At 45.0% G+C, this 25,049-nt stretch overlaps 1 protein-coding gene across 1 annotated transcript in view; it reads left to right on the plus strand.

The window, feature by feature from the left end:
* Positions 1 to 3,093: 3,093 nt before the first annotated feature.
* Positions 3,094 to 25,049, plus strand: part of LPIN1 (lipin 1) — an 83,856-nt gene continuing 61,900 nt past the window's right edge. Inside the window, exons 1-2 of the mRNA XM_054195200.1 lie at positions 3,094 to 3,273; positions 24,911 to 24,967. Coding sequence (XP_054051175.1) covers positions 3,184 to 3,273; positions 24,911 to 24,967 — 147 coding nt within the window. The 5' untranslated portion in view covers positions 3,094 to 3,183. The remainder of the gene's footprint in view (positions 3,274 to 24,910; positions 24,968 to 25,049) is intronic.

Consider the following 25,049-nt stretch of genomic DNA (forward strand, 5'->3'; position numbering starts at 1 on the left):
CGCGGTGAAATCATTTGGCAATGTTTAAAAATGACATCGATTTCTATTTTCACTGCATAATTATTCAATGATGAAACTCGTTGCTACAGGACGTCACAGAGGCTACGAGCTGAGCAGGAGTCTAAAAACTGTTGTGAAGCTTATGTGAACTGTGAGTCTGAGAACATCTTCTTTGAATTTTGTGTCAGCCCCCCTCTTCCACGTGTGTCTTGGGTTGAAAACACCCACTGGGGAAGTAGCAGCAAAGTCAAGAAGTCCTGAGAGTGGGGAAATGGGAAGGGAGTGAAGCAAAAGCAGCCGCTGGGAACACTGGGAAGGAGGCAAAGAGAGAGTGGCCTGGCTGTGTGGGCACGGCAGCGGAGGAGGTGAGAAGGGGAAAAGCTGATGGGAATGGCAACCTTGGGAAAAGGCTGGGAACCACTGTTCTAATTTATGAAAATTACAGAGAAAGTTGTTTTCACAGCTGGTTATTATTCCATGTCTGGACTTCTTGATCAGAAGTGTTTGGTGATGGTCACCCTTGGACATGGGATACCAGCAGATGCATTGAACAGCAGTTGCTGGGTTCATATGTGTTGCAGGGAAGAAAAGCTCGTACTTGTTAGGTGCTTCCTGGTGAAAGCAGAAAGGTTCTGATGCTGGACGGTGCAGAACAGGACAAAGGCTTCAGAAATACAGTGTGGTGGGAAAGATGCACAGCCACTTCTTGAAGAATTTTAAAAATAAACATTACATGACTTATTACAATGATTTAAACAGTATTTCTGATAGATTGTTATACTTACCCATCACAGCTTGAGAGCAAATTTAACAGAAGTGGGTGGGAGAGTGGAAAATTACTCCAACAAACAGTGGTTCCTATCTTTTAAGTTTAGTGAATAGACCTTTCAGCAGAAGCAGGAATGCCATTGAAATTCATTAGGTGTGGCATTTCCCTGTTTAGATGAAATGAGAAGAATTGTATTGAATTTCCTTCCCCGAAACTGTTCCAGAAAGAAAATGTGATCTGTCAGGCAGCTAATAAATGGGTTTCTGTGCTCACAGTCTTAGCATTCGGCATACAACAGAAACAAGTAACTTAAGCATCTTGGTAACTTAAGTGCTGTGCTGCTTTCTCCTGGAAGTGTGAGCCTACAACTTGAGAGGGACTTGGCTTTTGGGCCACTTCAGATTCTGAGTTTCTAACATGAAACGTGAAAGAATCGAAGTAAGCATCAATTTCTCTGAAAATTACATCTCTTCCAGATGTCTCTGTGATCCTAAGGTGGGAATTCCACTGGGGACTGGCACCAGTGGGCCAGAGTGGCGGAGTTTCAGGCCAGGAGCAGGTCAAAGGAGCACAAAGCTGTATGACAGTGCAGGAGGGAAGCTGAGGCAGCCCAGCAGACTCCCGTAGGCCCAGTGAGTAACTGGAGTGAGCCAAGAGGGTGTTGCGTGCACCTGATGCCCGTCCTGTGAGGCAAACTGACATTTCCTTTGCTATGGCAGACTTTCACAGCTGTTTGGCAGCTGTGTTACTTTTGGTTGATGCAGGAATAACACCTCTTTCCCAATACTCCCAAAGCTTAAAGGCAACTCCACGCAGCAGTGGGCTTCCCTCTCAGCTGGGGTGTCATAGCTCTTCTTGAGACCCCAGAATAAATTAGGAAACTGTTTCAGACTTTAAAAAGCCCTGAATGTTGTAACTTAGGATAAGGAGGACGACGGAGGCAAGTCCAGCTGATGCTGGTGTTGCTGTTGAAAACAAGTGTCAAACCACAGCCTGGGCGACTGTGATCCTCAAGCTGACAACACCTGGTGGGCTACCAGCTGTCAGGGAGGGCTGTCACTTTTTAGTCCTCTCTGTCTTTGCACGGTGCCCAGCTTAGTGACACTCATAGTGATGAGAGACCGCGGGCTGGCACCAGGCTGTTTCTCTACTCAATGCTATATTGCCAAAGTTCTCTTCTTCCACCACTTTATTATTTTCCTACCTACTGAATTTGCATTTAGCTTAAGGTTAAATATCAAACATGGCTCGGCATGTTGTTCATTTGATAATCATTATCAGCTCATAGCTAAAGCTAGGACGCTCCTGCAGCGCTGTGCTATAAATAGCCCATTTCATGAAATGACTCAGTGGAAAGATTTAGAAGCTTTTGGCCAAAGTCAGAGATGGATCAGAAGGGTTCGGGAGTTTTGACAGCGATTTTATTTCACCAGCTACTGCAGCCAGATACCTTATAAGCAGAGGAATAGTAGTAGTAGTAGTAATAATAATAACAACAATAACAATAATAATAATGATGATGATGATGATGATGATGATGATATTCAAGCTAAAGGTTGTGAATTGAAAAACATATCACAGCTATGAATGAGTGGTCAGTTCAGGCACAAAGCCTCCTCCAAGCCTGGTCTTGGTGACTAAGCTGCCATTCCTGGTGGCTGCCAGAAGTGATTTCAAGATGCTGGACCCGGCAAGTCCCCTCTTACAGAACCAGAGGTCTCACAGGTAGGTATCAGGGCAAGTTTGTCTGTAGTTACACAGGGTGATATCTATAATAATTGGATTCTACACTCGGGTACCAAACCAAACAGAAATGGAAGATCAAAAGAGACAAACGGAAAAGAAAATGACCTTCTTTCAAACTTGATTGCCCAGAAGAACGGAAAAGCTGTGCTGCCTTCACACGCACACAGTTGTGGTTGTGGAGTTGTGCAGCTGTGCAGAAAGGCAGAATTAGATTTTGACATTAAGAACCTGTCTTGAAAACAAAATTAAACCATTAAAATCCATGCAAAATATGATTAATGATGGTAATAAAATGTTGGCAGTGAAAATTCCTTATATTCTCTTCACGGAATTTATTACCCAGCAAACTGTCTGACCATAACATCTCACATCAAAGTAAGGACACTGACTGTTTGGAAGTGAATTTATGTTTGTCAGGCTCTAATTTTTCACCAAACCTTATGACTTAATTAGGATACTTGAGGAGTCAGTCGCAAGGAAAGTGCGCTCTGATTTACTGAGCTCAGGTTTCTTGCTCTGACTGTGCTTCCAAGAACTTCAGCAGGTAAAATTAGCAAGCAAACACGATCACTGCGAAATTATATTCTCTGGAGCTTTGTTGTCAACAGCTAAAACGTGAAGGCAGCATTTTTGTATATGGCCAAAACCAAGAGTGGTTTTAGGAGCAAATGCAAAGAATGGAGGAAAACGATCGGCTCAGGACGTCGTCTGAGGAGGAAGACCAGCCAGAGACCCCCACTGGCTCCCCTTGGTCTTGGGTAAGAGCTTATGCCCTAAGGTTGCATAAATATCATTTTAAAGCTCTAGAAAAAAGTAACTGTGCTGTGCGAACCTAAATAGAACTGAGTATCATCAACATTTTTTACTCTCCTGTTGAAGTTCGAGTTTCCTTTAATGATTAGATTTTTCTGTTCGAGTTCTACCTGTGGACACTTGAAAAAAAAAGGAATCGGGAAAACTTGCTTTTGCTTCTGTTGCGTATATCAGATGCTACAAGAAAACCTGGCTGGCTGTGTGCTCTTTGCTTTGCTGTCTCACTGGCCGTGCAAAGCAGCACTCTTGAAAGATACCTTTTAGGTATAATGGAGGGAAAATGCTGTAAACAATAATGTAAATGTTTGCTGTGAAGTTCTGCATTAGGAAAAGAGCCAGTGAGACCACTATTACAAATACAGAAATGTCTTGCCATAATTTTTTTAGTAAGACAGAAAATTCCTTAATGGAAGACAGTCTGCACTGACGGTCCACTACCAGCGGTTGCCTGGTCCCGTGCTTTAAGATCTGGGCTTGATGCCTAATGCTCCTAGAGAGGATGTGGGTCAGTACGGTTTTCTGACGAAAAGAGAGGATGCATTTGCTCCGAAAGGGCTTTGAGTGGAAATAGGAACAGCTCTGCTGAATGGCCTGGGAATTCTCTAAGTTTCAGGCAAAGAGGTGAGGGTACAACCAAGGCTTTCAATTACTTTAAAAAAAAAAAAGCATCAAAGTGATTAAAACCAATTCTATGTCTTGAAATTAGTATTTATGGTTTAATTTCATAACCTTAAATTTCCATGTCTTTCTATAGACATACATATCCATGATTTTTCTGGAAATGTCAGTGTTTGAAATGGTTTCTAAGTGTTTGTGGTCAGGCACGAATGTGTGTGTAAGCATGGAAGTGATATTTCCTGCAGGTGCCCAAGGAGATATCAGACAATTACTTTTTGAAGATAAAAGACATAGAATAAATTGGCTTAGCTGATGATAGGAATGTGGATTTAAAATAGCCTCATCTTTGGAGGACCATGAAAGGAGGATGAAAAGGAGTGCCAGTTGTTCTCACTATCAGGACACAGGTTTCCTGGCGAGCAACAGTATTTGTGTGTTGGTGAATGTCTATTTTTGATGGGTAGGAAGATAATTTATAGATGTTGATTTCTTAATTAAACCTAAGTGGAAACTTTCTATTTCCACTGAAAATCCCCAACAGACTGAGCAGAACAGAGGCTGGGTGTGGAGAGATATGTACTGAAGAGTTAGCAGATTGTTGGAGTGCTAAGGAACATCCAAACTACATTGAATATAAACCAAAGTCTGAGTACAAACAAAGAAGGCAGGGATTTAAATTATTTTTAAAACTTCAAATGCCAGTGGTTTTCTGGCTATCAGTTTTATTAAAAATTAAGATGTCCTACACAACATTTTGACTATTGCATTTGTATGTTTTGTACTTTAGCTTAAGTTTCCTTCTGGGAATTTCCTTAACATATAAGTCTGTTAAATTGTCAAGGATCCCACTGCTCCATGGATCAATCTGTTCTGCAACAAATGTATAAGTTTCATTACAAGTTAAACAGTGTTATTCAGCATATTGGATTTCTGATAGAAATAGATGTGTAAAGATCATTTGAAACTGTTGCTGTTGGCCTTTAGGAGCTGCTGACTCTGGGCTTCTCCTAAGGACCATTTGCCTCCATAGATTTACTGAAGTGCTTCTGCATGTTGGTGTATCGTAGAGTACAGAGAAAACTCTGGTCCCTGGAGAGGATGACAGAATACACATATTTGAGAATATTAAAAGATGAGAATAGAGAGCTCTTCAATAAAAAGATTCCCTGGCTATGCAAAGATAAACATATGAGCCCTAGGCTTTGAAATGTAGCATGTGATTAAAAAATTACATGCTTCCAGAAGCGAAAATTTGTTTTTGTAAGCGTCTAGACCTCAAAACACATCCTCTGATTTACCATGATGTTGCAAGAGGACCGCACAAACAGAATTTCATGCAGACATTTTCTTTCCCTAAGGATATGACTGAGATTGCACACCTCTGTCCCTTTCAGAGGAGGAATAAAGAAAAAATAACAAATAAATTATGCACCACTGAGAGAAGCTGATGTAACATGGTGGGGATGGTGGTACTAGAATTTAAAGACAAGCGCCCTTAGACTCGAAACAGAGAGATACTTAGGCGGACAGCTTTCTGGTAACTGCACAAGTAAAGCAGCAAGGAAAAACTACCTTAAAACCCTGCAGAATCAGTCCAGTTTCTTTTCCACTTTTGCCCAGTCACTGGCAATGTGACGGCATGTGAAGTTTCAATAGGAAATTGTGACTGACCTGTGTTGTTGGAACTGGGAATGTTCAGAAGGGAGGACTCTGCCGGAGCAGTGTGACCTGAAACCCATATTGGTGTTTAGGTTATGCTGTCCTTAAATATTTGCCTTTCTAAATCCTCCACAAGTGTTACAGTGCATTGCCACAACTTTGTATGGATAATGCAAAGGTGGATACCTCTAGCCCATTCTTGCACCTCTTTCACCAACCTGCAGATGATGACAGTGTCTACAAGTGTCTGACAAACTGGGCCATGTGTTACTGGTGAGGAACTCGTCCCACCCACACCATTAGCATGGGGCTGGCGCTGGTGACCCCATTTGAGCATGTTTGCCAAACAAGATGGGCTGGGGGAGCTGGAGAGGGCAGGGAACATTCCTGCACTGGCCTCTGCCTCCCTGAAACCGTGCTTGCCCCTCATCCCCGTGGTTGGACACGGCTGCATCGCGGGGTGGCCTTGTGACACCCTGTTTGCTCTGCTCTGCTGGGGTAACCCAGCCAGGTGGTGGAGCCACAACGGCTCGTGCCCACACAACACCAAAGAGCCAGGCCAGGCCATAAATAACAACTGCAGCAAAGTGGTGCGATGGTCGGATGGCTGCGAGCTGGGCATGCAAACCTAGTTTCCCGTTTGGTGACTGGGACAGGGACACATGGGGCATGTGTTGGCAGCTGGGCTGGTGTCAGGTGCTGCTGTTGGCGGCCTGGCACAAGTGTGATGTGCAGGGATGGGGCTGTTGGCGGGGACATGGAGGAAGGCCCTTTTTCGTTTGGATTCCAGCTTTTTCTTTGTTTCACCAGTTCAGTCAGGGGTTATTTATTTTGGTTTTAAGGATGTGCTTGAAATCCTGTGGGGTAGGCAGCTGTCTTGCCAGTGCAGGATGGTGTGAGGCTGCTCCTGGGGAGACACGTTGGCCTGTTTGGCTCCGGCTTTCCAGGGAGAGCCACCAGCTGGGCTGGAGGAGTCTCAGGGTGGCTGTGGAGCTGCTCTTCTAACCAAAGATTGCCCAAACGGCCACTGCTGGGCCATGTGTGGAGAACATTTCTGCTCCTCCAGCCTGGGGCAAAGAGCAATCGTATTCAGCAGGGTGATGGGACCATCTCGGATGGAGACATGGTGCCTGGCCTGACTTGCCCCCTGGCATCCCTGGGCATTGCTGTCCTTCTGCTGAGCCATGGGGGGGATTTTCTGAGTCATGCTTTGTGGTGAGCATTGAAAGCCAGTAACTTATTTAGCAAGAAAAGCACATTGGAGAAAAGAGAATATTATTAAAACATCTCCAAACTCTCCACGTGGTGGTGTTTCTTTCAATGTTGTCACTGCTGTTCACATTTAATTACAGAAATATCTAGGTGGGACATTGAAAGCACTCACCCACCCTCATTATCACCAGATTTTAGAGCAGGATTGGGCCTGTCAAAGCATAGCAGACACAAAGAAATCTGCAAATTTCTGAATCAAATACAAACTTCCCATACGGCCCTAGGCAAAATTCAGGTTTTCTTTTCCAGCATTTCCACTTATTGTAGGTAGCTCTCTCTGAGATCCTGGCTCAAGACCCTCATGTTCAGAGGAACTTCTACAAATTCCACCTGAACCGCAAGGGCTGAGCATCTGTGAAAATCCCCCCTGAGCCGCTCATATGGGGTACCTGAAGTAAATGGGCACACTTGAGAGTGGTAACCTTCATTTCCCTCCTACCTCCAACATTTTTAGGTTAACTTAACCTGAAGCTTGTATTGTATTTTGCTGTCCCCTGGGAGAAGCCTTCCAGAAATGCAAAGCCTTGCTGCAATTAAGTTGCCATCTGCTGCCAGCTGTAGTTGATGCTGCCACAGGAGAGGACTCGTTGACTTCTCAAGGGCAAGTTTCTACCAATCATCTCTGCCCAGTCCCAGGCCAAACCTGGGATAAAACATTGATAAAACACTGTCATTTCTCCAGGGCTGCAGTCAGTCCTGGATTTACCAAATTCCCGTGGGAGTAACAATTTAATTAGCATCAGTTTCTTTGGAAAGCTAAAACCATCTGTGTGTGTCTCACTGTGAGACTTTTACTGCAAGAAAACAGTTATCCTGTGAAACTGTGAAGAGTGGGCTGGGGCCAGAGGCTGCTCTCCCCCCACGGATGCTGTGCCGGCTCAGACCAGCTGGAGACCAGAGCCCACTCACCCCACGGCTCCATCTCCTTGAGTCTCCTGCACTTTGCAGCAAGGATGCCACCAGCTGCTCTGACAGCAGGACGGTTCCCAGCTGTCCCCACAGACGGGAGTAGTGTGGGCTCTGGGACTGCCACAGCCTGTTGACCTTGCCCACTGAAGGATCTGGTGCCCCCCTGGCTTTCTGACCTGTGGCTGATCTCTACAGCCACAAGGATTCAACTACTGCCCTATGCACAGGGTCTACGGTGTGGGCTCTTGTTCTGTTTCCATAGAATCATAGAATGGTTATAGTTGGAAGAGACCCTAGAGATCACCTAATTCCAACTCCCCTGCCATGGGCAGGGACACCTCCCACTAGACCAGGCTGCTCAAAGCCCCATCCAGCCTGGCCTTGAACACTTCCAGGGATGGGGCATCCACAGCTTCCCTGGGCAACCTGTGCCAGTGTCTCACCACCCTCAGAGTGAAAAATTTCTTCCTTATATCTAATCTAAATCTACTTTCTTCCAGTCTGAAGCCATTACCCCTTGTCCTATCACTATATGCCCTGGTAAAAAGTCCCTCCCCAGCTTTCTTGTAGGCCCACTTTAGATACTATGGGCTACTATAAGGTCTCCCTGGAGCCTTCTCTTCTCCAGACTGAGGAACCCCAACTCTCGCTCTTATATTTTGTTGGGCCTTTTTGCAGCCATCTGCTGAGCAGACCTCAGGCTTTTCAGAGGCAGGAGCTCCTTCCCCCCACATGTCCCACAGGTCAGCAGCTGCAGCCCGGGGAGCAGGTGCCGCCCAGTTGCAGCCCCTTGCTCCCATTTCAGAGGGCTGACACTTCAGCGACTGGAGGAGGTATGTTTGCAAGGGTAAATAAGTCTCAGAGGTATTCACCACAGATCTGCTCGCCCTCAGCATCAAGCGCGTGTGCTGCCTTCCCACCTACTGAAAAACAAGCAGTAAATGGAACCCAGACCCTTCCCTGCGGTTCACCCCGGAGCTCCCAGAGCACCTCTCAGGGGAACTGACCTGAGACCAAGTCCTTTTGCATTTTATTTAGAGCAGACTGACGGAGGTCAGCGATCTTTCTGTATCTGGAGATCATGTCTCAGAGAGCCTGCCCTGTCTTTATATAGATTTGAAAGTTCAGCTGAGTCCACAGGGACCAAAGGCTGCAAGGGCACTAAGTGACAGGCAAATACTGCCAAGGCTGTCAGCTGCTTCGCCCCCCAGTTCCTGTTGCCTACGCTGCCTTTGCATGATAACCTTTCTCTGCATGGTGAGTAATGCTTTATTAACACTTATTTATCTCATGCTGCTGTAAATGCAAGCGGAGTGTTAACCTCTCTGTTGCCAATTACTCCTTGTAGTGGGCTGTGACTGCCGAACCTCACCTGGAGCAGGAGTTTGCACCACCTCAAAGCCATGGGCTAAGGGCTGGTCAGCCCAGGGTGAGCTTCAGCAGCCCTGACCGAGTGGCTAAGCAATAACCTACACTGAGAGCTGGGCTGCAAGTGTGAAACACTCCTAAAAGTGGAGCACATAAGAAAAACCGAGTCCAAACAGGCAGAAAGCCCAAACACATCTCCAAGAACCAGGGCTGCCTTAAAATCTGGGATTTCTGACAGCAGTGATATGTATTTGTTTCCTGCTACCCACTTTGCATTTAAAAATTTATCCAGCTCTTACCAGTCATGGTGAAGGTTAAAAATTTTCCATTTAAAGTCCCCTGTCTCTGGGAGATAAGAAGAAGCTTCCTGAAAAGCAGCAGAAGTCTGACGCTTACACTGCAGGCTCCCAAAGAGCTTCTACTCCAAATCAACCAGCAGATAAGGGCTGGGCTGTCATCAGCTGAGCGTTTCCCACCGCTGTCACCCAGGGAGCCACGAGGCTGTGGGTGCCATAACAGGGTGTGCACAAAATGGGACCATCGTGTTGGCACCCCAGAACACGTGTCCTCTGGTTTCAATGGGCACAAGTTGGGTAGATCATCGGAGAAGAACATTCACGGCAAAATGCAGAACTGTCTTCTAGTTTGCTTGAAATTATATTGGGGGGCAGGTGTTAAGGAAATGGGAGCAAATGGTCTTGTGGGTCTCATTGCTTTTACAGAGCTAGAATTAAGAAATTGCAAACGGAGCTGCATATATCATAGAATCAGAAAATCATAGAATGGTTAGAGTTTGAAAGGATCCTAAAGATTATCTAGTTCCAACTGCCCTGCCATGGGCAGGGACACCTCCCACTAGACCAGGCTGCTCAAAGCCCCATCCAGCCTGGCCTTGAACACTTCCAGGGATGGGGCATCCACAGCTTCCCTGGGCAACCCCTTCCAGTGTCTCACCACCTTCACAGTAAAGAATTTCTTCCTAATATCTAATCTAAATCTACCTTCTTTCAGTTTAAAACTGTTACCCCTCATCCTATCGCTCCACTCCCTGATGAAGAGCCCCTCCCCAGCTTTCCTGTAGGCCCCTTCAGGTACTGGAAGGGGCTATAAGGTCTCCCTGGAGCCTTCTCTTCTCCAGGCTGAACAACCCCAACTCTCTCAGCCTGTCCTCATGGGAGAGGTGCTCCAGCCCTCTGATCATCATGTCAAGGGCTAAAGACAGGTGTGGAAGTGAGCATGAGCACAGAAAGCAAAGCTGTGCTTGCCTGTGGAGCGAAGGAGCAGTGAGAAGAGAAGGATACGTTGTACTGAAATGCCTTGCATGCACCCATCCTGACAGGGCACGCTGACTTACAGCTCAAGCCCCCACGCTCCCAGTTTAAATGCACCGCGTATTAGAAATGTGGCACATCCCACCTGGGACTGCAGTTCATGAAATGAGGAGGGAAAGTGACCCTGAGACCATCCTCAGAATTAATTTTCTCTCTTTTGGTACCAGCAGCCACCCTCAGGGGAAAATCGGCCACCATTTTTCTGAGAGATTACCAGTATAATGTCATATATATGAGTGCAGAAGGAAAAAGAAGTTCCTGAAACCATTTCTCATTTAACCTATGGTCTGTATTGGTCCAGCTGAAGCTGGTATCTTCTACTGCACCTTCATCACCAACCCTGAGCTCTCTGTACGCCTGCGCCGCTGCCGTTGTTGCTGTATTGGGATGGTTTCCCTGCAAAGCCGACAGCAAAGGACCGTCTCTGGTCAGCTTTGCAGAGCCTCTTTGCATTGCGTCCTGTGGGGGCCTGAGACTCCCCCCGTGGGCGGGAATTTTGTGTGGTTGCTCTTGAGTTTTACTTAGGTTTCAGCAACTGACATTCTGGGGCAGGGCCATGGCGCGCAGGGGCAGGAGTCAAGAGCCTGTTTGTCCCTCGGTAGTACCACTTAGAAGTTATAGTGCTTTAAATCTTCAACAAGTGGCAAGCTGTGATTTTTATCTTTACAGTCTCTCAGGAAGTTCATCATCAAAACCACAGACCACAGCACAAAAGGGCAATCATTTACTCACAGCGGGCGCTGTATTACAGGCACCGTTACCAGGCAATGGAGACATGCCCATTCGTGATAAATTTTCCATTCCTTCAGAAAGGCCAAGAAGAAAATACCTGATGGAGGGATTTATGTGGTTTCTGTAATCTCTTGCTCTCTCTTCCTCTTTTCCTTTCTGTCTTCCGAATTTCACAAAAGCCTTGGTCTGATCTTGCAGTAAGGCTGGTTTTGTGGCATCGCTGCTGAGCTGCACTGCTCCAGTGGGTGAGCGGATTGTCCTTTGCCCAGGAGACAGGGAACACAAAGGATAAAGGGATTCCATAGGTGCTCCCAAGCAGGAGAGGCCAGGAAGCAGCTCCCCTTCCATAACAGCCTGAACAAACAAGAAAAACCGCAAAAAGAAAGAGGCTGAACATGGAGGCTGGGCTAAAAAACCTTTTTTTATTCAGACACAGCCTGCCTCTGACGGCAATTGTCGCAATCGCCTAAGGATGACCCCCTCAGGGGAGCAAGATTTTGCAGGAATAATCTAGAAATTAATGCAGTGCCCAGAACATCGCAGCTTTTCTTTGCTCCTTCTTCTTCAATGGCAAAAGCTGGAAACTTGGAGCCTTTGAGGTAAGAGGCAGATAGCTGATCCATGGAGCAGGTGAAGAGTTCTAACATTTTCTTTTAAATGCAGAGCCAGTATGTGTCTGCATAGCCACAAAGACAGAAAATATGGTTTTTTTCTAACCCAATCTTACAGTTTTTCTTTCAATTCATTGATTTAATAATGTTATTGTCTTTCAGGCCAAAACAGCCACACTGCAAAACTCTGTAATATGGAAAAATTAGTGAAAATAGCTGTTTCATGAAGAGAATTTGCTAGAATTCCCTGAAGCCCTTTTAGGCTATAAAGTATCCTAAAATGAAATAAACATTTTGCAATGAATTTTCATGAACAAGTTGCAAACCCCCGTTTTGCCTTTTTTCTGCATTTTCAGCAGTTGTATTGCTGTCAAAAGGCCTCTAACGTGGAGGATTTCTAAACCAAAAGTGACCTCCAGTGGTCACACACATTATTTATGGCTGAGGCCTGGTATTTGTCTTCCCCTGGTTAGAGATGGGGCGATGTGGTAACTAACAGCCCGCAGCAACCGCGCTCAATTAAATTGGACGTATCCTTTAAAAAAAAATATAAATCAGTTAATCTGGATGCATCTTTACATCCCCATATTTTCGTGTACCTGCTAACCAGTACGAAAGTTTTTCATTTATTTACTTTTACGTCTCAGGGGTGGGTTTTCTGCATTATGCTGGGGTATAACGCACCATTCTCTTTGCTCACTCTCTGCACGTAGCAGAGCTTCAATGCTAACACTCCACAGAGCAAGCTGCCACGCGATGGAGGGGACCTTTTAAAAAGCAAATAATATATCATCAAGCATATCAAGGTTAATTTTTACTTACACAAGCAATTAGGAGTTCTGCATAGCTTTGCTAATAAAATCATTAATTTTCCTTTAAAATCTGGAAATCATGATGGACTGCTCTATATTTTCCGAAATATTTTAGGATCCCATGGACTCATTTCTTGGGTGCTTGAAGGCAGAGAAACAGGAGGCAGAGGTACAAGCCGCGGCTTTGTGGGATCTCCATCCCAGTAAATATCTCTGAGAAATCTCTAGAGTTCAGGGATCTCCCTTTATCATAAATGTCCGAGCACCCCCCAAGTCTGCCAGCTTTTGCTTAGAGGTTTTTATGAGTCAGAGATCACCTGCAGGGGGGCTTTTATGCAGAGGAACACTTAGAAAATTCAATGGAAATATGCTATTTAATAAATAAATAAATTTCAAGAAATATTTGTATGAACACTCTCTTGAAAAACAAGTTTCCTGAATTTGTATTAGCCTAATTTAAACCAAAACAGATTAAACTTGAAGGAGGGTTTTCCCATAGGTATTTAAATGTCCTCTGTGTTTATATCCTTAGTTAAATTGGATTTACTGACCGAGTCCTGGCATTTTGGGGAGGTCAGTGGAAATGCAACAGTCATTGCAATTGAGCTAATTTAAAGCAATACAGACATGACCTTTGGTAAAAATGTTTGCGTACTCATAAATCCCTTCCCCTGGAACTTTTATGTTGTGTGTGCAATAGAGGCCAAAACTTGAATATAAGTGAAGTAAGACTTGACTCTCAGCTAAGATTGAGAAACGAACCGGAGCTCTTGGCCTCATCGGTGCTGGCCTGAGACGGGATGACGAAGCTGTTTTCCCTTGTGCTGCTGGATGAGTGTCAGCAACCCACCGCAACTTTCTCGGTTGCTCCATCTGCTAAAAGGGGATTATGCTAATAACAGCTTTTGTAATAGACTTGGAAATTCATGGAGGCCGTGCTGTGCGTGAGAGGGGTAATGAATTTAATAAACAGATTATAAACATAACAATATTTCCCCCCTCCCACCCCTGTATAAAATAACATTAAGTGAAGGGAGCTAAAATCATGGAAGAAGGAAGTTTGCTTTATTTTTCATTTCACCTGTCCCTTCTGCTCCCCTCCAGCAGCTGTATTAGACTTGTAAAGTAGGAGTCCACGAAGATGGACACAGAACATTTCTGCAGCAACACATTTGGATATAAACTGTGCCATAAAGCTTAGCTTTTGCTCAAAATTAATATACTTTCTCTCTCTCTCCCCCTTTCTTTTTTCCCCCTAGGGTAGTAGGTTGTGGATAGTCAGGCCCTAATGGTATAGCTGACAACAAGTAGTTTCCTGTAACTTTATTTATGTGACTAGTTCACTAATTTTTATATACTTCCTCCTCTTGTAAGTGCTACACAAATCTCAGTAGATCAGGAAATGGCACAGAAAGGAAAGCTGTGTTGGGACCCGTGAAACACAAAGAAGACGGATGGTAGAAGGGGAATGGCATCTTATCTTGGCATAACTGCAACAGACAAAAAGGTGGGTGGTTTATTAATAGGGCTGTGGCAGACATACTATACCAACACTTGATGACTGCAAGAAGCCCAAAGCAGGTGTCCAGTTTCCTGCTGGAAGAATGTCCCTAATGGGTGACAGGTTAACGCAGCAGGAGAGGCAATGGTCGAGTTTCCCAACTGTTTTCTCAGCGGTTCTGGGCAGCTGGGTGGGAGAGGGAGGTTTCTGCGATGGCTCAGGCACTATGAAAATATTATGAACTAAGTATTAACCCAGCGCTTACTGCAGGACCCGGATATTCAGCTTTAGCATGGGCTGGGAACTTTTCCTTTAGCCTATAAGTAGGAAAGGGCTATTAGTGGGACAGCCTGAGGGGACGGAGCTGGGTTTGGAAGAAAGGCTGGGCAGAGATGGGGGGTTAACGGCGAGAGTGCATCAGAGTCAGGGGGTGAGGGATCACAGATCCGAAGGGATGGGGACACTGGCTGGTGGGGAAAAGGTTTCCCTTCCACAGAGCACCCAAGTAAGATGTATGCAAGAGCTGGGCTGCATCCAACCCAGAAATGCTCTCCCTTAGCTTCTGGCAGGAGCTGGAGGGAGCCTTCAGCCTGCACTGAGGAGGGCTGCCAAAGGCCATCAGCTTTTAGCCCTTCCTCGCATGGCAACTGGGGAAGGAGTCTTAGTACCAGCCACTGCTGGAATTCCCACTGGTTCCCTGGGGCTTCCCCCCTCCTGCTTTCCCATGGACTCATTTCGTCTCCACCTGCATCAGATGCAGTGAAATAGGATGCTGCAGGTTTTTTTACCGCATTTGTGTACAGTGGAAGGAGAGGGACATCCCTACAGAAGGGCTCATTTCCCCAGTTAAAGAAAGACAATGATTGTGTTGGAGTAAATCAGCCCTTGAAATCGTCTCTACCTCTCCACTGCCTACAGAGGGAACTGTAAGCTCGCTTCGGCTTAGGCTCCGGCTAAGGTCAGGGAAGATGCTGCTCGCTGGGGATCTGCACGACATTTACACAAGGGAGAGGCAGTTCCTCACTTTAACCAGCTTCTGCCAGTTCACGGCTATTGAAAAACGGTGGCCTTATTGCTTGGTAATGCCGGTGGTTTATTTTCTGCTTTGTAAAAAGCCTTAATAAATCCGCAGACAAGCATCCCTGAAAGCAGGACGGCGGGAGTGTTGGAGCAGACACACCTCCTGACCGCTCGCTGGCCTCACAGCAGCCGGGCAGCATGTTCCTCACCCTGCCATACACTTCAACGAAACTTCTCAGCTCATCCTACGCTGCCTACATGCATCCATCTGAACGCAGGAGTACCTTTAAAATCCAACATACTCGATAAAAATGATTCACAAAATAGAGCTTCAAATTCCTTGATTTCACCTCTGGGGAAGACCAGCCCTGTGTAGGTAACAGAAACACCACACAGGAGCCTCCACTGACAGAGGTGGACCTCTGGTGTCCTCCGTCATGTTGCTGGTCTCTGGGAGAGGTTTGTGGTGCAGGTCTTGAGTCCTGTCTCTCCATGTCGTTATTAAGCTACAAATCCAGAGAACAGAGTCCCAAAGTGTTCCTGAGGGCAGCTGGTTGCTGCTGCATCAATCCAGCACTGCTTCACTGCCAGCCGAGCAGCAACGGCATCTTCAGGAGCGTAAAATAAACACCTGGAGTTAGTGATAGGACCTGTTGCTCTATTCTGGGGCCAGCCAGCCCTGTGTAGAGCATCCGCTGGCGATGTAACTGCATTCTCTACAGCTGGGGATCTGTAAAGTTTCACCCATAGCATTGCGCTGCCTGGATAAAAACTATATGACATTTAACAAAAGAGAGCAATAGATGCCAGGCCACTGAGCCTGGTTTAGCCAAAATACTAAAGGAAGTAGGAGGAGAGGCAGGTGAACCTCTAAAAGTGTGATATTGTTACATGGTGGACGAATTTCAAAGCCAATCCAATTATTTTAGTATTAATTAAAGCCTGCTTAAGCTCAAGGGATTATTAACATGTCTTAAAATATTTCTAAAGACTTTTAAAGCTTTCTGTATCAACAAATACTAAACTTTTGCCCCAGGACTAATACCACATTGCATTCTGTGATGCTTCTGCCCAAGAATGTGAGTCAAAAACTTCCTCTTGTTCAGCACGTGCTGTTTATCTACTAATCAGCAAAGCCGTAGTGTATTTTGATTGGTTTTTATGATTGCCTCCTTCTTCCTAGAAATAGTCCTGAACAGTGTGTAGTGTTAGTGAGAAAAACAAATCACGTGCAATGAAAGACATCCTTAGCTTTCCCCTCCTCCTTATTTTCTGACCTCCTGGATAAAATCCAGTAGGGAACTGCTTCCAAAGTCTATTTATGAACTTGTGTTTACTTTTACATATACGTAGTCTTTACCACACGTGAGCCCTGTGTGCTGACCCAAGGAACTCAGAACCTTTGTGAACATTGGGAAATTCAGTTTCGTAACAGTAGTCTGAGGTTGATCCTGTTTTCTCTATTTTATATTCAAAAAAAGCAGAAGCCGAGTGAGGCTGGCTGGGTTGTGCAGCAGAGCACAGAAAGCTTGCGATAGTGCCAGCCCCAATGGAATTTTCCGAACTTCCTCACCCACCCCTCAGATGTAGGATTGTTTTTCCTCTCCTGTTGTTTCCACTCCAGAAAGATGATCTTGGGACACAGGTTCTGGCCTCTCCATATTACAGATGTACCCACATTCTACGAAATAACCTAAACTTACTCCTTAAAAGGCTGTGGCTAGAAAATCACTTTAAGAAATCTATGAAGACTACTCATAAGACAATGATACCATTTTTCTGTGGTTAATAATGTGCATGTGAGGCTTTAAGATTTGACGGCATGGAAGGTTTGAAGGAATCATAGTAAACCTACCTGTATTTTTTTTCCTAGATGGACAGAGAAAAGTGGAAAAAAACCACCCTGTATATTTTAATTCACTTGCGCTTTAATGCAGGCTTGTTATCACTCTTTCAAACCTGTCGTGAAGCCAGATCTTGAATCCTGATGTGTGCGTTACTCTGTCGGTACTCTTGCTGACTCTGGACTGTAACTTACACAGAAGCAGATATCAGTACTGACTCGAAGCAACTTCAGTCTGTGGCAAAATTTAATCCGCTCCAAATAAATTGCATTCTGATGGGAGGCTTACCACAAATCAATGGGCAGGGGGATGGGAAGCATCACCTGCAGTCTGAAATAGCTACGATACCCACAGGGAAGACCTCCGAGTAAGAGTCTACAAGCGAACAAGGCGAGTAAACAGAGCGCATAAAAAGCCCAGCTGATCTGCAAAGGTCGGCCCCAGATGTGACCATTACCTCCCACTTGCTGCTGTGACGTCTACGGCACGCTGCAGAGGCAGCTGCATTAGACAAACGGACAAAGGGTTCAATTCACAACACCAAAAGCTCGGACAGCTTTTCCGCGTGCAGCACCCAGTTTTGCGACTGTCATCTTCCTAACCCCATCCCCACTCCTGGAAGTCCTGCCCAGATTTACACAGAAAACAATCAGGGAAACGCTCCTTTCCAAAAGCTCCCCACAAGCTTCTGTAAGGTATTTGCATGCAACCTACAGCAAAATATACCAGCAAGTGAAAACACACACAGACTGTGCCCGGTGTTATTTTAAGAGCAGGCAGCAGCACAGCAGTTATAGCAGTTTTTATTCCTGAGTACTTCTGGGTGCCGCAGAGCCTGAGGATCCAGCGTGTGTCACAAACCCAGTTTCTCAAGCCTGTAAACCAGACTGCTCCGCGTTTAGCTCCGCTGCCGTACCTGTTTGACCAGAATACGTCTGAACTAAATCAAGACTTTCTTAATAGCTCCTGACTTTTTTTCTTCCTGAGGGTCCCCTGCGCACATGACTAAGCAGGTATCTGCAGTCTCAGAGTGAGTATCAATGGGGCAGGCACCAGCTTGCTCTGTTCTCTACTTATCATGAAACCCCAAAACTTTCCAGATTCTTCACGGGTGCAAATCCCATATTCTGACAGCTCTAGCTCTGAACTCCTCGTATGTAACAGTGAGGGTTGGGACGACCCAAAGTTTGCCACAAGGCTAAGCCCAACATGCAAAAGGGCATGTATGGTACGGATACCACCGTTGTGGAGCTCCACTACCGGCCAGCTTTCTGCCCCTAACTGTGAGGAGGAGGAGGAGGCAGTCGTTTTAACCCTCCTCTGGTGAATGGTATGTATGGCCTTCCTCGGTGGTGCGGTGGAGAGCTGCTGCCAGCAGCCGCCATTTCCAGGCATGAGGGTGAGGTTGCCCTGTAAAGGAGAGGGCTGGGAGGCCCCTGGGTCTGGAAAGGCCGAGGCCACGAGGGAGGGTGTGATGATGGGGTGATGTGGAAACATCACCTCATGAAACACCTTTTGGTAGCCTGGGGGAGTTCCTAAGAGGAACATTCCCAAGTGCGGTGTTAACTGCAGTCATTAAAATCTCCGCCAAAAGCAAGCAGCAGGCGTGCCGGTGGGGCCACCAGGCCAGCCAATGGAGGCGGCGGTCAAACACGCTCCTCCAGCCGAATGATGGAGATGAGGAAATGGGTTTTATCAGCCATCAATAGATGTGTCATAAGATTTTAGATAAACAGCTGATAATTTTCGCTGTGACTAAGAGGGGTTAAGAAATGGGAGGAGCTCGGCAGAAGGAATTCAGACCTGGCCTAAAGCACATGGATGGGTGTATTTCAAAGACCTGCGCTGGAGTCTCACACATTAACCCAGTGCTGAGACATCCTCAGCAAGGTGCCTGGCTAAATAATTTAACTGATGTGAAGTGATCCTTCTACCTTTGCTCGAACTCACTTTCAAATGTGGTTATCAATCAAACCACTGCCTGGGCTCTGCTGCAGATTGCAGCAGTCCTGCAGGTCATCATCTCCCACTGACGCTTAGCAAGAAGATTGGAGCTCCAGCACAGAAATGCCATGGATGCCGGATTATTAAAAAGCATTCAGCATAGGTCTAGATTTTAAAATAATTTAGGAACTTGAGGTAGTGAAAAATGCATCTATCCGTATTATCAGCAGTGATGGGGCAGGGAGAACATCGTGCTTTTACTGGAGGAGCTGCCGCGGCTCCCATGTTGTCCCTGGAGCAATGAAGGCTGTGAGGGCTGCGCAAGCGAGGAGGCTCCAAGCTGCTTGGGATCTTCCCACCCTATACCTGTGCCTCTCTCTCCATGTGATGCCTTGGGACCCCAGAACTACCAAAGTGCTTGAGCACAAGGGCTCCTTTGACTTGAAAGCAACGATGCAGGCCAAGTTTGAGTGAGGTGCTAAAACAGAACTGTTTTTTTGTTGGGCCTCCTCCACTTCATATGATAAAGCTTGACTATGCTTTTCCTGTTGCAAAGTACTTAAACTGTGCTGATCTCCATGTGCTGTAGCCCCCCATGTGGTCTCCTGCAGACCAGTTGGCTGTATTTTGGTAGCCTTCTTGTAGAAAGTAAATGTAGACCGCAATTATTTGGCATGGTGGGTTAAGACGTCAGGCCATTTGACCAGGAACTCACTGCTGCAGTTTCTGATGGAGCTCTCAGTAGTTACATTTCTTTGACATTGTTTACTGATGTCCCAAGCTTCACCTGACTCTAGCTACACCTCTCCAGTCAGTCAAACCTGACTATTCTAGATACTAGGAAATGATTTTTTTTCTTTAGGTCATTTAGAAAGGTGATTTGGTCATGCGCTAAATTTAGGATTGTCGTCTTATCTTAAAAGAAGGCGGCCCTCCTTCCTCTTCGTTGCTTAAAAGATGGTCTGTAGTGGAGATAGCATCCCCCCCTCAAAGGTACTGGCTCTGGGTGTCTGTGAAAGAACAGATCAGCCGCTCTGCGCTAGGCCCCCACACTACAGAGAAAATGTAAATCACCTCTGGGCATCAGAGCTGGGTCTTATAATTACACAGAAATTGTTTTTTAAAATCACGTGCTCCCCAAGGCAAGAAATAGGGTGTTTCTAGCTGGTATTAGCAGCAACGAAGCACACATACGGTGTGTGCTTAACTACATTAAGAGGCATGATTAGTGTAGGAACCAGAATTAAATTACCTGAGTAACTCACAAATGAGTAACTTTGTTTACAGCATGTTGCATCAGTGTGATGAGTTAAACACCAGTCAGGTGATGTCGTGAGACTGAGTCGGAAGTTTGAGACAGAAGAGCCTCTTAGATCACCCAGTCCACCCCTTGGCTACTCTGCCATGCTTTCCTACAGCTCGTTTCTGCACTATTTTCTTAGTCAGATTCAAAAAATTTCATGTAACAGGGGTTTCACCACCAGTTTCTGAATTTTTTGCACCGCGAGGAAAGAGCTCCGGAAAATGCAGCCTCACCCTGACGTGTCACTTTATCACAGAATAATAGAATACAAGGCTGGAACAGACTGGGAGATCGTCCGGTCCATTTCTATGCCTAGAGGCAAATCCAACTATAATTAAAACATTCTGACAAATGCATGTTCAGCCTGCTCTGACAGATGTCAGCCTCTTCCGGCAAGCCATGCCTTTGCCTGGTATTATAAAATTTTCCTAATGCCTAAATGTTTCCTGTTGCATTTCATGCTCACTGCATTTCCATATCTTTCCCAAGGAGCCATGGATTACAGTTACCACCTTTTCATATTTTTTTTCCTTGCAATATTTTTATATATTTTTCACTCTAGTGAGAGTATGACGTATAGACTAATCTGTTCTACTGCAGATATCATGCCATAATATCTGTTGTCTCCGAAGTTTCTCTTGTTTTACTCCATCTTCTGTCAGCTACAAGAAATCTCTTCTCAAATGCTTCATGTTTAGCTGGGAAAAGCACAGCTTGGCTTAATGCTGCCAGACTGGCCAAGATGGGATCATACAGCCTCTCTTTAGGGATTAAAAGGCAAATTTTGCTTTGCACCACAAGTTACAGTTTTCTTATTAATATTAATGAATTTACCCTGAAGCTTAGGAGGATATTATTCCTATTAGACATCAGGAGAACTGAACAACAAAGGCTTGTGATACGTTCACACTCCTGGAAGGAAGAAAGCTCAGGTAGCTGCAGAGGAGATCTGTACCTGCTGGCTACATTGGTGCTAGTGAAGTAAACAGTGACGGTGCCCATCCTCTGGCTTTGATGCTGCCTGGCGCGATCTAGTCACCTCCATGCTATTAAGCTCCTTCAGCCCTCAAAACCGGTTGACCCCATTCAGATGCCTGTTGGAAATGCTCGGTGCTCATTCCCAAACTGGGAGCCGTTAGCTGGCCGGCGCTCCAGCCGTGCCAAGGGCTGTTCTTCCAGCGTCAGGGCACAGACCAGAGTGTCCCAGCACCTCCTCCTGTGCCATGACTGTTCAGTTTTCTTGTACAGGAATAGCCCTTGTGTCCTATTTCACTAGCTTAAGTGCAAGGTCATCTTTTCCCTACGTTAGCTTTGTTCTCTAAGGTCAGCAGGGTGACTACAGAGACCGGCACAGCTGAAAAAAAGGTTTGACGCATTGTTTCTGCTTTAAAATCATTTTTACTCATGTCAGTTTGCATTTCCAAGCCTAGTAAATACAAAAGGAAGACAGTTGATTTATAACAGTCACTCTAAACAATGGACAAAGTATCATTCAATAAATACTAGGTTTTTCCACTAATTGCAGGACTGAATGAAAGCTCCTTAGGGTTGTTTTTCAAATGCGAGCAGGAGCAGAGATTAGACAACTCTAAAGATCAAATACTTAACTGCGACATTAACTGTACTTTCAAACTGCTGGCAGGGATCCTGGAGAGTCGCGTGGTTGTTACACCAGCACACAAAGAATGTTTTACAGGACCGTCTCTGACCACTGTTTTTCAGAGGAACTGAATGCACAGGCAGCAGCACTATTGTACAATTACCAACGCTGTTGCAACACACTGTTGACTTTTCTGCTAATGAAACGTACTGTTTTCCTGTGGCAGTTCCTATTATTGTGTTTCTGAGATTTATTAATTTAATTGTGGATGTGATTTATCAGGAACTTTGATTGTTTTTAAGAAAGAAAGAGAAGGAAAGAGAGAGGGAGAGCAAGAGCAAACAAAAGTGAGGGAAAGAAAGAAAGAGAGAAAGAAGGAGAAAGAAACAGAAAGAAAAAAAAAGAAAGAGAGGGTCAGTCTAATCCTTACATAAATACAGATATTTGAAAAGAAATCTACTCATATGAGCTGTTTTCTAGCTGGATGGGCTCCAGAAAAGACTGCAAAGGTTGGGAAAAGAGGAAGAAGGGATGAATTAATACTGAAAACCCTTGATCCACTCCGCCAACATGTCCCTGATGTTTGGAGTAAGAAGGTGTCACCTCCTTGTGTACTGCCTGCCTTCACAGCCACTCCTTCCAGCCCACCCCAAAGCATCTATTCTGGACCCAGCTGTGTGCACAGCTGGCAGATTGGTACCCCAAATGGTTCTTGTTTTGCACAGCTGATTTACTTTGGGAAATCCGGAGGCTCCAGCCAAACTGTGGGGCAGGCATTTTCCAGGGAATTAACCCAGTTGTTCCCCAAACACTACATCCAGCCCACACATCTGGGTTTCCTTCTTACATGGTCAAGACATGGACGAGGCTGGCACCGCTCCCTGAGAGGTGCAAGTGCTCCTAGAATTCAAAAAGTGACAAAGACTAAAGATATACACTGAGACCCACATCCCAGACTGTGTAAAATAGGATGAAACTTGCCCTATATATAGAACACATACACCATATGTATTCTGTATGCACCAGAAATACAAACATCAACTATATAAACACTTACTGTGAATTTGATATGATATTTCATCTTCTAAATATTTAATGTTATCCCTAAGCAGTCAATGCTATGATATCTTCAAGCCACCATCTTGGTCAACAAAGCATCAAGATGCATCTAAAACACAAACAGGTACAGACAACAGGAAAATGTAATTATATTAAACCCAGCATTTGCATGCAACACACATCTATATTTCAGTCAATAATTTAGCCTGTGAGAGTATTTCCGTTTATTTAATTATTGGTGCAATAATGCCAGTATTTTTGTTCTGCTTCTGATAATAGAAAGAAAGGACAGGATTGTTGTTAAAACAATGGGCCATATGGAAAGAGATCTGTTTCTAATTCTGATGCTAAGCTTCCTTTGTAACACAGAGTAAGTCATTTAATCAGGGTGTAGCTCAGTTTTCTTCATTTGGAAAATGGAATTAATAATACCTCCTGGCTTATAAGGTTGTTGAAAGACTTGTAAATGGTGTTTGAATAGTGTGGTGCAATCCCTAATGGAATGCTCAAGCGCAAGGTATTGTTGTGAACAGAGAAGGGCTCTGTGCCAGACCTCTACTGTCTTCTCCTGACGGTGCCACCCCAAACTTACTTTTCACATCACCCACATGAAATGTTATTCTAATTATACATATAACAGAGTGTGTGAGTGAGTGTAATGAACATTAATGGAACCCTTAAGAACTGCACCTACCACAACTGGGAGAATTTATTTCTGTAATGCTTGTTTTTCTATTTCTCATTCCTCCTTATTTGTTGTTTCACTACCTGTATTTAAATGAGAGAGAATTCAGAAAAGGAATCATTTCATACCATTTCTACTTGCTCAGTAAGATTGCACAGTCTTCTGGGTGTCATATAACTTGAGAATGATAAAAAGTAGAATGAGTTTGGTTTTTTTTTTTCTGGTATTTGTGCTTGAAAGATCTTGAGATTTGAATATGAGGGAAGATGAATGTTTTCAGAACGCACACCACCAGCAAACCTGGCCATATTTGAATGTGAATTTTTCTATGCACCAAAGGGAAATCTTTCAAATCATTTGTTCGTATCATCATAGTTATCAATCCTGTAGAATTAGTCCTTTCAGTGTAAAATTTCACTATGGAATCAAAAATAGTATAAAATGCAGTACAGAATTTCTCTTCCATAACTTTTCCTTTTATTTTAAACGAGTCCCATCATCTCCAGCAACACTGGAAGCTTACCCTTTTTACTAGGTAGTCATTTATTTCAACGTGTCTTGCAGCTGTGGCTTCTTGAAAAAGAAAGTCATCATTCATTCCTACTTCTGAGTACTCAGAAAGCGGTTTGTCACAGTACTTGTGTGCCACCTCAGCTTTGGGGCTCTGGCTCTGAAAGTACACCCGCTCTCTTGAGGCTCCTGTGCTGCCTGTCAGGAGGGAACTACTCAGGGAATGAAGTCCTGGCTCTGCTAAACAGCTGCTGAACTCCAGGTTGCCTCAAAGGGGCTGAAATGTGCTCTTCTTGTCCTACAGAATTCCTTTTCCTGTCCTACTGGGTATTAGAGGTCTTCCTGTACTACGAACAGATCTAGGGATGCTGCCATATGAAAAGATCTTTTCCCTAGGCAGCAAGGTGGGATTACAGCTCTGCCCCTGTCCTTTGCATTGGGCATCCCCATCTCCCAAAAGAATAAACAGAGCTTGTTGAGGTCCACGCTTCTTCAGCGCTCACAGGGATCTCCTGCTTCCAAGCTCTCTCTCTAGCCGATGATACAGATCTTACTAGCAGAGGATTAAATCCTGCTGCAAAACCCCTGAAAACTGAGATGGTGGAAAGAGGGAATTGAGAACATCTCTCAGTACAGATATAAAGTGGGGATGACACAAGGGCAAGGTGGCGTACAAAGGAATCACAGGAGAGGTATTCATTAGAGCAGCTGGGTTTCAAGGCCCATAATTGAGGCCTGGATACATTAACTTCTGTGCATAGTTAATTAACTCTTTTATTCCTCATTATTCTTTGTTTCTTTCAGATTCCGTTGATGAAAGATCCCGGTTGGATTCGAAACGTCTGGACTCGCAATCTAAATGTAGGAATTCAATTGTTCGTTTGCTTTTTAACTCCAGTGCCTTAGGGCAGGCCTAGCTTGGAGCCTGGTAGGTCTTTTGGAA

This window comes from Rissa tridactyla, chromosome 3, assembly GCF_028500815.1.
Source record: "Rissa tridactyla isolate bRisTri1 chromosome 3, bRisTri1.patW.cur.20221130, whole genome shotgun sequence".
Taxonomy (NCBI): Eukaryota; Metazoa; Chordata; class Aves; order Charadriiformes; family Laridae; genus Rissa; species Rissa tridactyla.